This window comes from Humulus lupulus, chromosome 8 (assembly GCF_963169125.1).
Source record: "Humulus lupulus chromosome 8, drHumLupu1.1, whole genome shotgun sequence".
Taxonomy (NCBI): Eukaryota; Viridiplantae; Streptophyta; class Magnoliopsida; order Rosales; family Cannabaceae; genus Humulus; species Humulus lupulus.
Genome location: NC_084800.1, coordinates 14,232,888 through 14,247,355, shown reverse-complemented (window position 1 = coordinate 14,247,355; position 14,468 = coordinate 14,232,888). Strand labels below are relative to the sequence as shown.

General features: G+C 34.7%; 2 protein-coding genes across 2 annotated transcripts; one reads left to right on the top strand and one right to left on the bottom strand.

Moving 5' to 3' along the window:
• Positions 1–1,097: 1,097 nt before the first annotated feature.
• On the top strand, positions 1,098–4,628 carry LOC133794701 (oligopeptide transporter 1-like). The gene is made up of 7 exons (XM_062232074.1): positions 1,098–1,430; positions 1,591–2,036; positions 2,165–2,262; positions 2,345–2,917; positions 3,127–3,385; positions 3,479–3,661; positions 3,807–4,628. The coding sequence occupies exons 1-7, from the start codon at positions 1,331–1,333 to the stop codon at positions 4,428–4,430; spliced, it is 2,283 nt and encodes a 760-aa protein (XP_062088058.1). The 5' UTR covers positions 1,098–1,330; the 3' UTR covers positions 4,431–4,628.
• Positions 4,629–6,867: 2,239 nt separating this feature from the next.
• LOC133794700 (phosphoglycolate phosphatase 2) lies at positions 6,868–9,463 on the bottom strand. Its single transcript, XM_062232073.1, has 11 exons — positions 9,246–9,463; positions 9,096–9,163; positions 8,920–9,012; positions 8,719–8,790; positions 8,548–8,619; positions 8,180–8,239; positions 8,035–8,087; positions 7,813–7,910; positions 7,631–7,730; positions 7,300–7,403; positions 6,868–7,204 (listed from the first exon to the last, which is right to left on the bottom strand). Exons 1-11 carry the CDS (start codon positions 9,337–9,339, stop codon positions 7,107–7,109), a joined length of 912 nt encoding a protein of 303 aa, XP_062088057.1. The 5' UTR covers positions 9,340–9,463; the 3' UTR covers positions 6,868–7,106.
• Between the last annotated feature and the right edge of the window lie 5,005 nt (positions 9,464–14,468).

Below are 14,468 nucleotides of genomic sequence, written 5' to 3'. Positions count from 1 at the left end.
TATTAAAATTATAGACAATATTTTGTCCTAATTTTTTTAATACATTTATGTCATACATTAAATTAAACATCTTTTATTTATTTTTATGATATTTTTTATTTATTTAAAATTTATATGATAATTAAAAAAATAATAAATTAAATACATGTTTAAATAAACATGTTTACAACTTTAAACACGTTGCTTCTACCTAAACAATGCTACTTAAAATTAAATATATAATGAATAATGCTATATATTGACGGGAAAATAAACTTAAGAGGAGTGTTGATAACTGTAAGAGTTTCATATTGAAAAAATTAAAAATAAATAAACTTGACTATTTTGAGTTCGTTCCTTTAATCTTAAACGGTAATATATCTATATAAACATGTTATATTTTAATAATATCATAAACGGAAATTTGTGACAAATAAGTTAGTAAATAGTTTGCACTTAAAACATGCAACATTTTCACTACTTACTACTACCCAAATCATCAATCATTAGTTGAATTTACGTTTCAAAACAGTGATAATAAGAAAGAAAAGAGAAAGCACTATTAGCAATTTTCAAAAGTTGAATCACGTTTCAATTAAATGCCAAGTTGATTATAACTAAGATGACGTCATATGATAGGGCGGCTTTATATTAGTTCTTGCGTTGATGGCAGGCAGCTATGGACGTATCGATATGCCGATGGGGGTACGTACGTACAGAACCGAAGTAATAGCGATTAAATGCGCCTTTGATTTTTTTTGAATTACAATAACTGTAATAATGCTAATGCATGATCTGGATGGGATTGGGGGCCTGCTTTCTTTGCTTCTCCGCTTTCAGTAACAGTAACTTCCCCTTTCTTGAAGTTACCACACCACCCTAACCATGAATATAATTACATATATATGGTCTTTATTTATGTATTGTAATATATGTCTTTAAACGAAGATATATATACTTCTGCTGCTGCCTGCTGTCGTATGTGAAAACATATTTCATATGACTTTTGAACTTTAGTTCATGATTTTTTACTGGTTTTATGAGTATTGGAGTTTTACCTGATTATTATACATAAACATAGCCATAAAAGAGAACCTGGCTCTTTCATACCACACAGAGTGTAGACTTTAGAGGGTTTCATTTAATAATCATTCAAAAGATTCTCACTTTTGGACTTTTCAGATCAGCAGTGTTGCGTTTGAACTGATCGATCATACTGAGAAATTATAGATGAAAATGACAAGACGAGCGATGACAAGTAACGTTGCGTAATCGAATTATTAGAAGCTGAATTATTCTATATATTCGCTAATTAGTCTGATGATTCTTAAATTGAGATATCCCAGGCACTATGGAAGATTTAGATACGAATGGAGTACTCCCTCTCTCACATCACAACAAGAAGCCTAATAATCATCATGATACCCAAAATCATATACCTGAAAGCTATGGTAATCCTTTTCTTTCAAGTTGAAGTACTAAATTTAACTGCCGATGATCATATTTATGTCAACATAAGCTATATTTTTCTTTTGTTTGTTAATTTCCAGCCATGTTTATCGATTAAAGGCTTTTTTTATATATTGAAAGAGTTTTACTCCTTTGTTGTAGATCAAGATGAAGTAAATGACTCTCCGATCGAGCAAGTCAGGCTAACGGTTCCCATCACAGACGACCCGTCGTTGGCATGCCTGACTTTCCGAACATGGGTTCTAGGGATTATTTCTTGTGCCGTTTTGGCATTTCTCAACCAATTCTTTGGTTACCGCCAAAATGCTCTCTACATATCATCTGTTTCAGCTCAAATTGTGGTTCTTCCGGTTGGGATGCTTATGGCAGCAAAACTACCAAGAAAATCGATTCGGATACCGGGTTTGAATTGGTCGTTTTCGCTGAATCCAGGACCCTTTAACTTGAAAGAACATGTTTTGATCACTATATTTGCCAATTCTGGTTCAAACTCTGTTTATGCTGTGAACATCATCACCATTGTCAAGGCCTTCTACTTCCGGGACATTCATCCTCTTGCAGCTATGTTGTTAACACTAACAACTCAGGTTAGACACACTTATAATATAACAAGTTTAAAATTCTTGATTAATAAAAAATATCTTATAATAGTAATATGAGAGAACTTGGTCCCAGCAAAATCTCCGTAGTGATCTTCTACTGATGGAATTTTCAGATGCTGGGGTATGGCTGGGCAGGAATTTTTCGGAAGTTTCTTGTTGATTCACCTTACATGTGGTGGCCTGCCAACTTGGTTCAAGTGTCCCTCTTCAGGTGCACCTTATGCATATGTATATGTAATTAAGTTCATTTTCTAATTTATTTCCTTCTCCTGACATCTCTTTTTATCTAATAGGGCATTACATGATGTAGAGAAAAGGCCAAAAGGAGGCTTAACAAGGCTACAGTTTTTCATATTGGTCCTTGCATCGAGTTTCGCATACTATGTTGTTCCGAACTATCTGTTTCCATCAATAACAGCTCTCTCCTTTGTTTGTTGGATATGGAAGGACTCGGTCACAGCCCAACAGATTGGTTCTGGCCTTCGTGGACTCGGCGTAGGCTCGTTTGCCCTTGATTGGTCAACCGTGGCTGGCTTCTTGGGATCTCCCTTAGCCACCCCTGGATTTGCTATCATTAACATCATGGCTGGTTTCTGCATAACCGTGTACATATTAATACCGATTGCATACTGGACTAACTCTTATCAGGCCAAGAATTTTCCCATTTTCTCATCACATGTGTTCGATGCCAATGGCCAAGATTACAATGTTTCACTAGTTCTGAATGAGGCTACCTTCCAATTTAATCAGCAGGGATATGATCAATATAGCAAAATTAATCTCAGCATCTTCTTTGCTTATGCTTATGGTCTGAGCTTTGCAACTTTGGCCGCAACACTATCTCATGTTGCTCTCTTTCATGGAAGGTACGTAAATTATTTTATTCTTAGCCTTTTCACGGTACTTGTTAATACATGTTTTAGTACAGCATTCTTTGCTAAAGAACAACTAGAAGAATTGAAAGCTCTCCTTTTGGTATTTTGTTTTTGGATTTTTCTTATTGTCCTTTTAGTTTTTTAATAATGAAAAAGCTCTCTGTTTTTTATTTTGGATTTTTGTTATTGGATATTTGCAGAGTAATATGGCAACAGACAAAAGCAACATTCAGAGATAAGTTTGGTGATGTCCATACGAGACTGATGAAAAAGAACTATGAGGCTGTTCCAGACTGGTGGTTCTATACACTCTTAGCGGTGGTTCTTGCACTTGCCATGCTTGCTTGTGAAGGCTTTGGTAGACAATTGCAGCTCCCTTACTGGGGTGTCCTTCTTGCTATTGGGATGGCCTTGCTTTTCACTCTCCCAATTGGGGTTATCACAGCCACCACAAATCAAGTATAATAATCTCATTATTCATCAACAGTTACCCTTCTAATTATTTCCCTCTAAACTAGTTTTAATCAACTATGTTGTGAATTTCTTGTGCAGCAACCAGGACTAAATGTAATCACTGAACTCATCATTGGTTACATATATCCAGGAAAACCCTTGGCAAATGTTGCATTTAAGACCTATGGCTACATAAGCATGACACAAGCCATAATGTTCCTTTCGGACTTCAAATTGGGACACTACATGAAGATCCCTCCCAAGTCCATGTTTCTGGTTCAGGTATTATACATATTCTATTCAGTAAAATAAAATAAAAGACCAAACTCAACCATGCTAAACATCATAAACATTTGTCTAATTTATAATTGATGCTAGTTATATGATTACTAAATCGTTAGATTCTTTGTTTGTGTTGTTAATGAAGCTAGTGGGAACTATAGTAGCCACCTCAGTTTACTTCGGCACAGCATGGTGGCTACTCACATCAGTAAATAACATCTGCCAACCCTCAAAGCTACCAGAAGGAAGCCCATGGACGTGCCCAGGCGATGACGTTTTCTACAACGCCTCGATCATCTGGGGCGTGGTGGGCCCACGTCGAATGTTCGGCCCATTGGGAATATACTCAAAGATGAACTATTTCTTCCTTATCGGAGCTCTAGCTCCGGTGCCAGCATGGCTCCTCTCCCGAGCGTTTCCCCACCAGAAAATATGGAGTCTGATTCACATGCCCATTATTCTGGGCGGCGCCGGAGCTATGCCACCGGCGAGAGCCGTCAACTACATATGCTGGGGCGTGGTGGGGGTATTCTTCAACTTCGTCGTTTACCGGAGATTCAAAGGGTGGTGGGCTCGGCATAACTATATTTTGTCAGCTGGTCTGGATGCGGGAGTGGCATTCATGGCGATTCTTTGCTATTTCACGTTGCAGATTAAGGACATCAATGGAATGAGATGGTGGGGTTTGGATTTGGACGATCACTGCCCTCTGGCCAGCTGTCCCACCGCACCGGGAATCAAAGTCGATGGTTGCCCTGTTTTCAGTTGATAAAGAAAAAGATAAATGGAAAGTAAAGTAAAGTTGGGATATGCAGTATTCAAATATGTATAATATATGCTGCAAAACAAAATTATGTATAATATAATAGGCAGGCATAGATAAAGAATTTTTTTTAAGTGGGATTGAAAGTGTATTTGAAGCAGACCAATTAAGAAATGATGCCTATTTATTTAAAACATTTTTAAATATCCAATTTTCACTTAAATTGATAATTTACAGGTGCGCATCCAATCAAATTCAATATTTTGTATTAATTTAATCTAATTAAATGTTGTATTTTGAAAATCATCCTCCAATACAATCAACTTAAGTATCAAAATCCAATCTAAGGTTCCATTTTTTAATTGGATTTCGAGATGAAACCTCTTTTTTTTTTTTTATAAATTGAGTTGAAACTTGATTTTTAATATTAACTTAGAAACATACGAAAAAATCACTTAATAACTAAACAACACTATTCATTTAGGTTCAAACTACATAAAGTTATCAACCTTACAAGTTTGATCCAGCTAAAAAACTTGAATTAGTATTGAAAATGAGGAGAATAGATGCGTATTTTTAGTATTTTTTTCCTCTAGTGAGGCGTGGAATTGTATAGAGGAATTGAAGACTAATAGTTAGCCAATAATAATGTATTTAAATAAATATAAATATTTTGTCAAAAAAAAAATATAAATATTTTTTAAATATATTTATAGAAATATAAATAATTAAATATTTTTAATATATATTAAATATAATTAGATATGATCGATTTTTAATTGGATTTAGACAGTGTCATCCGTCATTCGATCCAATCCAATTCAAATCAAATTCTATCCAATTTTTTGTACTTGGATTGGATTGAATTAGTTCGGTGTAATTGGATTGGTTTGAATATTGCGCACCCCTAATATCTAGTATTAATTACATAAATTATGTCTGTATAGTTCATATCAATGAAAATACGACATAATTTTATGTATATGTAAAATGATACAAATTTCAAAAGACGACACGATTGTTGACTATGACATAATTTGCAAAAACAACAGAGAATAGTCAAAATGACATGAATTATCAAAACGACACTAGGTGAATAAACAACATTAGTTTATTAGCAACACATGACCGATTAACAACTATGTTATTAGTAACTCATTATCCCTTGTTTCAGATGCATTTTTAGTACATGTGTTACATTGTTACATTAATGCTACTCATAAATTAACTTAGTATGCACTTACGACTGATAATGAGTTTACAAGGAAGAACATTATTTTCCGCCAAATATTTTGACTAAACAATTTTTTGCCTTTGCACGTTATTTTCCGCCTTTGTACTAAACATTTTTTATCAATGAGTATTCGTAGACTTATTGTGCATAGCAAGTTCCTACACTTTACATGTTTAGATAAGTTGGTCCCTAAACTTTTCTTTGACAAATTAGTCTCTAAACTTTCTATTTATTGGCATTGTTTGGCCACTTAACGGTGTAGGAGTTAATTTGCCAACAGATAGAAAATTTAAGGACAATTCATACAAATAAACATTTTTCTTTATATCAAATCCTTATTGAGAATGCTTTTTCTTTTTAAGTAGTTTGATGTTTACAATACATAAAATTAAACATATTATAGTTTTAGTTAAAAAAAATAATGAGATAAGCTTTTTTTTAATAGTAATTTTATTTACTTATTCTTATTTTTTTATTTAAGATAAGACAAATTAAATTTTATAAGTTTATTATTTTAAAAAATGGTTGAGAAGTATATATTAAAGTAATTTTTATTTTTTAATATAAGTAAAATAAAGGTGTATAAAAACAATTCTATACAAATGAGTAATTTTGTATTAAATGAAAATTAAAAATGATGAGAAAAGAAAAAAGAATATAAAACTATCCATATATAAAATAAAATATGCATCTTTTCTATTCATTACAAAAATACCCATTTGTAAAGAATTACTTTTATACTTCTTTATTTATTTATCTAAAAAATAAAAATTACTTTAATATATACTTCTGAATAATTTTAAATAAAAAACTCATAAAAATTAATTTTTTTCTTATTTTAAATAAAAAATATGAATGAGTAAATATTATTAATTTTTTTTAAAAAAAAACTTATGTCAATATTTTTTTGAAGTAAAATTATAATATGTTTAATTTATGTGTTGTAAATATCAAAATATATATAAGAGAAAACATTCACAATATGATGATAAAGATTTGATAGAAAGAAAAATATTTATTTATATGAATGGTTCCTAATTTTTTTTTTTGCAAATTGATCCCTAACTTTTTATCTGGTGGCAAATTAGTCACTACACCGTTAAGTGGCCCAATGGTGCCAACAGATAGAAAATTTAGACAATTTTGAAAAGAAAAAAAACTTAGGGACCAACTTGCCGAAACATGTAAAGTTTAAGAACTTACCGTACAAATAAGCCAAAAGATTATCACTATTATCTCCAGAAAGAAAAAAGACAATCACCATGAGACCATGAAAAATATTAAGTTAAAAAGTTTAACAGGATCGATATTCAATACCAAAACAATTATTAGTTCCTTGAGCACAGCAACTTTTAAAAGGCTGCACTTCACATTTTCAGACATTATTCATAGATAATATTGGTGAGAAGAATATTAGAATAATTATCACCAGATCGGAGTCCCTCCCATTAAGGCATCAACTCAAAAATGTCGGACACCTTGTCAGTATAATAATCGGGTTGGATAGTATTTGAAGGATCTTCAAGGGTTGGGAGAGTTGTCACACCTGTAATGAGAAAATACAAGCCTCTGTGACGAAAAGTAATAACTCCTTGTGGTCAGAGTTACATGGAATGGAAATTGCATTACAAAGAAAAAAACCTGAAAGAACGAGGAGAGTTTTACAGCCAGCATTCTGTCCAAACAAAATATCAGTGTCTAATCTGTCACCAACCATACACATTCTGGAGGTGCTTAAATTATATCTGCAAAAAGATAAGGAAAATTAGCCAATATTCTGGTCCATAATCTCGTAGCAGAAAATCAAGTTTTGCTGCAGCGCAATTATGTTCCCTCTTTTAGTTCATGTTTTTTGCTTTGAGAAGGAGAAGAGCAGGGAAAAAAGGAACAAGTATGAAATTTTGACGACAACACTGAATGTGAGTTCGTATTAGTGTCATTACATTAAGAATGTTTCTGAATATAAGCCTACCTTTCTAACAAAAAGTCCATCATGAAAGTGGACGGTTTTCCAACTACAATAGGCTCCTTCTCAGTTGATCCACAAATGGCCGCAACCATGCACCCGGAACCTAAAACCCAAAGCAAACCCTGAAATAACTGCAATAATTTGCTGAATTTCTTGAAATAATTATCAGAAACAAAGAAAGAAACCTGGCCACTCTTGTAAATTAGTCATATGGCCCACTGAGTCTCGGTTGGTGGCAATGAACAAGCATCCTGGATTCTCGCGAATGCATAGAGTTCCATATCTACCAGTTAACATTACAAATACATCAATCAATAATGATACATTTTACTTTTAATCTTATCAGATAGTATGAAAATATAAACAAAAATGATGCCTTCTCAGAAAGGAAGAAAAGCAACTCTTACTGAAGCTTGTAATAGTTGATACGTGGGTCTAATCCAACTACAACTGCTCCTACCTGGAAACGTGTATCACATGTTCATATGTTCTTAATTGCTAGCAGAAATAACAAGTAAACAACTCAATGAAATAGTGAAGCTGTTACTTTACACTCTTATCGTGTTCAAAGAGAGAATCTGGTTTAAACTCTACTGTCTTTTCGCCATCTTCCTGCAATACTATATTGTCTTATGAATATTCATAACAATAAAGTGAAAAGATAACAAGTAACTACTGATAAAAAAAAAAATCAAATGCCTATGCATAGTAAAATATGGAAAAATTATGATGGTTTCAGAAGACCCAGATTAAAATTAGTTACAAGAGCTTTATTAGCTTGCTAAATAACATATAGAATAGGTTGAGTCCTGTATTTCTCTTATCAGCCAGAATATTGAATACATGATGACATTTAATTATACTTTAAAACTAAGGTCTCATTATTTGTCACTCTAGGAAGGAATAAATGATGAACTTACTGGGCCACCAAGACCTGTAAATCCAGCTAGTTGCAACTCCTCTAATATCCCTTCTCCGCCTATAACATAGACCTGCAAAACATATAATATCAATACCAGTTTGGATAACTTTGAACATTCATACCCCATTGCCAATATTCCATGCTTTTGTCAAGTAATTAAGTTCCGAACCTTCTTATCTTGGGGGAATTGACGGACTTTCAAGAACATTGCGGCTGCAAATGAGGAAGAGAATATCTCATCCTACAATTAAAGAGGAAAAGAAAAAAAAATCTGAAATTGCAAATTAGGAACTAACTACATTGAATGTTGACTGAAAACCCAACCCATATAATTTCATTTATTATAATTTTTTGAAAGAAAAAAAAGAACCTGGTTGACTGGAATGCCGAGGGATTGGAACTTTTTGGCGTATTGGCTCCTTGATTTTGTGGAGTTGTTGGTAACAAACACGAGCTTCTTTCCCTGTAATTAAAACCCCAAAATGTATTAAATAAATAAGAAAGAAAGGAAGACAAAAATGGAAAAATAAGAATGAGAAGGGTTGCCTTCGATCGAAGCCACTCAAGTGTGTGTGGGACGCCATCGATGAGGGAGTCTCCCTTCCAGATGACACCTGAGTATTATTATTAAATATATTAACACCAATTCAAATTGTTTAATAAAAAGATTAAGAAAAAGTGAGGAGGATAAATGACCATCGCAGTCGAAGAGAAAAGCATCGACGGAATCGATGAGCTCTCCGATGTTGTGAGCAGAGAGTTGGAGAGTTGAAGGAGAAGCAGAGTTCATTTTGGATTTGGCTTTCAGAGTAAGCAGCAGTAGTAGTTTAGTATTGAGACTTTAGTAGATTTATATGCATTTCCTTTTAATTATTTTTCTTAATTATTTATTCAAAATAGAATATGCTTTGCTTAACAAGTCTTTCAAAATTTCCTAAAAAACAAATCTTTCAAAATAGAATATGTTTCGTCCATTATGATTAACCATATATTATGTTTGGTACGTAGTAAGGAAGGAAAATGAGAAGAAAGGAAAAAATAGAGATGAGAGAAAAAGTAATGTATTTTCTTTTATTCTTGTTTGTTATAAGGAAAGGAAAGAAAACTATTTTGTTTCTTTTGTTTTGTATTTGTGTTAAAATTGAGAGGAAAGAAATGATTTTGTACATTTATATTTTTATATTCGTATTATATGTTTATTTTTATATTTATTTTAATTTTAATTTATTACCTATTCTTTAAAAAGTATAATTTTATTATAATTATCATAAATAATTTTTTTTTCAAACTTGTTAAGAAAATAAGAGAAATAGTTGGCAATATATATTATAGTAAAGGAAATTTCTTTGGTAGGACATTCAAAAAGAGTACTACCGTAGGGCTCTTTTGTATTGTCAACCTTTGAACAGTTTTCGGCGCGATTTTTTTTTTGACCGTGTATATTGTAGTTATTTAGAGCATCCTGCAAATTTTCAGAAAATTCTGAATAATTTACAATACCGAAAATTAAGTTCAAACATGTTATTTTCCACGCGCATAAAAAAATTAGTCACGCGTGCAATAATCTATTTTCGGCACTGTAAATTATTCGGAATTTTCTGAAAATTTGCAAGATGCTCTAAATAACTACAATATACATGGTCATAAAAGAAAATCGCGCCAAAAACTATTCACGGGTTGAGAATACAAAAGAGCCCTACGGTAGGGTTCTTTTTAAAGGCCTTACAGTAAATATACTATTGAAAAGAGTGAATTGTATGGGTTTTATTGTTTATGTAATATTATTTATGATTGTTAATAATGTGTAATTTAGTAAAATTATTTTTAGGGCTAACATGATTAGAATTTTATGAATGAATTTTAAAACTTTAAATAAATTGAAATAAGACTTATGTGTTGAGATATTTGATATTTAAGGTCAAAAATATATATTTTAATAATAATACATTAAAAAAACTACAATTATATTTATGGATAATTCTATGGTAGGGCTTTCAAAAAGAGCCATACCGTAGGGCTCTTTTGTGTTATCAAGCTGTGAATAGTTTTCGGCGCGATTTTTTTTTATGATCATGTATATTGTAGTTATTTAGAGCATCCTGCAAAATTTCAGAAAATTCCGAATAATTTACAGTGCCGAAAACAGATTATTGCACACGTGACTAATTTTTTTATGCGCGTGGAAAATAACATGTTTGAACTTAGTTTTCGGCACTGTAAATTATTCAGAATTTTCTGAAAATTTGCAGGATGCTCTAAATAACTATAATATACACGGTCATAAAAAAAATCGCGCCGAAAACTGTTCAAAGGTTGAGAACACAAAAGAGCCCTACGGTAGGGCTCTTTTTGAAGGCCCTACCAAAGAAATTTCCTTTATTTATAATTGTAAGCTAATTTTTTTTTACTCTTTTGCCAAGGTTATTTTGGTTACAAAAATGCCTAAATGTTTTTCTCTTGGTTTTCTTCCCATTTTGGAGGGGAAATTTCACTTTTTATACATACTAATAGGAATAATTACATAATAATTCTAGCACTAATTACAATTTTAAATTGATGCTAAACATTCTCCTATTTCCCAAAATACCCCTCTCATTTTTCCTTACCCAAAAAATCAATATCTCACTTCTCTCTTCTCTCTTGGTTTCTCTCTCTCTTTCCCACTCTCACAAATACCCCAGAGAAATTTCAACTCCCACCTCTGTCGAGCCCACCTCCATCGAGCAAAAAAATCAATATCTCACTTCTCTCTCTTCTCTCTCGGTTTCTCTCTCTCTCTCTCTCTCCCACTCTCACAAAAAACCCAGAGACGTGCAACTCCCACCTCTGTCCAGCCACCTCCATCGAGCCCCCACCTCTGTCGAGCCCACCTCCGTCGAAACCGAGACCCACGACGAAACTAAGACCCGCTCTCCCATCTCTCCGTCAGAATCGAGACCCACGGCAATTACGAGACCCACATCGACCCATTTCCTCCAAAGTTTGACAATCAAAGGTAAAATCTCGAACTCATTTCAATTTTTGATAGAGCATATTGTTGAATATGTGATCTGTGGATTGTGTTCATCATTTTTTGGGGATTTTTTTTATGGTTTTGCACCAGTAGCTCGATAGGTTCGATCGATATAGATTTGATACAGGTTCGATAATGGCTCGAGTGATCTTTGGTAATAGATAAAACAAGCTCGATAGGCTCGATTATGGTTCGATAGGAGCTCGATAATGTAGGTTGAATGGTTCGATACTTTCTCGATATGAGCTCGATAGGGTAGGTTGAATGGTTCGATATTTGCTCGATATGAGCTCGATAGGGTAGTTGAATGGTTCGACAGTAGGCTTGATATAGTTAGGCTCGATGGAAGCTCGATATAAGGTCGATGGTATACTAAAGATTAGGTTTAATAGTGGCTTGATGGAAGTTCGACAGAGGCTCCATGAATAGATCGATTGAGCTCGATAGGGATCGATAACAGGCCGATATAAGCTCGATGGCAGTGTTTATTTCGGTTTTTTATGATTTTATTTTTTTATTTTTTCCATATTCTATTTGACAATTTGTTTTCTAACCAATTTTTTTTCATGTGTTGTTGCAGATGCCTAAGTTGCTTGTTACGTTCAGTGATCACTTTCCTGATCGAGTGACATATCAGGGTAGTAGCACTTTAAATCACATTAAGACTAGGTTTGTGGAGCTCAGGCTTCTTGAAAGGGCTAAGGAATCCCCTTTCAAGCAGTTCTTTTTGGCTTCGGAGTTAAATTTCTCCGGAGTCTTGGTGCATCAACTGTTGTTGAGGAAAATCGCCAGCAACAACGAAGATGAGGTGCATTTCTTCTTGGGGTCGAAGTCTTGTAGATTCGGCATGGGAGAGTTTGCCCTAGTGATAGGGTTGAATTTCAGTACCTTCCCATCACTAGAAGAGTTGGAAGGGCGTAATCTCAGCGGCCGGTTGATAAAGGAGTATTTCAACGATGTTGAGAAAGTAAATCTCTCACAGGTAGACCATGCTTTCAAGACTTGTAATGTTGTGGAAGATGTGTACACACTTGGTCTATGTTTGTTGGTTGAGGGGGTTCTGAATGCCATTGAGGGCAAGTTGCACATTTGGCGAGATATTCTGAAAATTGTTGAGGACGTAAAGTACTTCTTCAGCTATCCATGGGGGAAGTACTCTTATTGCAGTCTTGTAAGAAAGACATGGTGAAGCAAAATGCCAATTATGATCCCAAGAAGGATGCCAAGGTGCAACAAGAGTCCAAGTACAGTATGTATGGTTATGCCCTGGCCTTACAGTTTTGGGCATATGAGGCTATCCAGCAGCTTGCGACGGAGTTTTTTGTGAGCTTGGGAAACATGGTCCCAAGGATGCTTAGTTGGTCGCATCGGAGGAACAAAGATTTCACCAAGTCCGTCATCTCACTGATGTTATCAAAAAAGAATGTAAGTTATATTTTTTTTATCTATATGCTTATCTTTTATCATTATTTGAGTTAACCAAATGTTTTATGTTGTTTGCAGTTGATTGTCCTTCCGATGTTGAAGCCTCGACCAGCAGAAAAATACTATTATTTGTCTTTGACAGATGGAGATCTTTCTCTTTATCCTGGGCTTGGCCAGGATCCCTCGAAGGCTGATGAGGAGGAGGATGCGACTTTTGAGAAAATCGCGGAGATAGTTTCTTAGGCAGCCAAGATATTTGATGATGCTGCCTCAGGGGAGGAGGTTGCAGATCCCACCCCTCCTGTTGCCCCAGCCTCAGCCCCAGCCTCAGCCTTTGCCCTAACATCAACCCCAGCCTCAGCCTCAGCCCCAACACCAGCTTCAGCCTCAGCCCCTAAGCTCGCCGACTTGATTGAGCGGTTGGACAAAGTCAGGGTCGACAGGAAACCCTCCTGAAGAACCAGTCAGTGATCTTGGATGTAGTCAGTCAGATCCTGACATTTATTAAGGAGAAACTGAGGGGCTCCAATGAAGATTTATACTCAGAGTCATTGGATATTCCTCTGGACTATGTTGATGATCCAACTACGCCTCCTACCATCATTGTGACACCTGATGCTGGGACTCCGGGAGTCGTTATTGTCAACCCTGAGGATGTTGCTGGGGTTCGGTTTCAGAGGACTAGACGCCGAAGATGCAAGTAAGATTGGTTTGAGGACTACATTGATCCCACGAGGAAAAGACCTCGCACTGATGCAGCTGCACCAGAAGAGGAGGCTACACAGGTGTTGGACCCTCTCAAGAAGTCAGATCGCAAACAGTATAGGACAATGTGCAAGTGGCTGCTTGGAGACATGCCCAACAAGACCCTGAGGGATGTAAAGACTGAGAATCACGGTCCAGCATGGTTTCTGATGTGGAAGACACCCCATTCGTAGCTCAATGATGGGGTAAGCCATTTATACCCAATGACTCGATAGTGGTAGAAATTATGTTTTGTTTTCAATTTTACAAGTTCTATTTTTATTGACTCGATATGAGCTCGATAGGAGCTTGATGGGGGTTTCCAGGATCAATATGACCTCGATGGAGCTCGATAGTAGTTCAATATGGGTGTTAAATTATGGTTGTTGTTTACTGTTTGAGATTAGCTCGATGTGAGATCGATAGAGCTCGATAATAGTTAGATATGGGTGTTAAATTAGGGTTGTTGTTTACTGTTTGATATTAGCTCAATGGAACTCGATAGTAGTTCGATATGAGTGTTAAAATAGGGTTGTTGTTTACTGTTGGAGATTAGCTCGATGGAGCTCAATAGTAGTTTGATACGGATGTTAAATTAGAGTTGTTGTTTACTATTTGAGATTAGTTCGATACGGATGTTAAATTAGGGTTGTTGTTTATTATTTGAGATTAGCTCGATGTGAGCTTGATGTAGCTCGATAGTAGTTCGATGTGAGCTCGATAGTAGTTTGATGTGA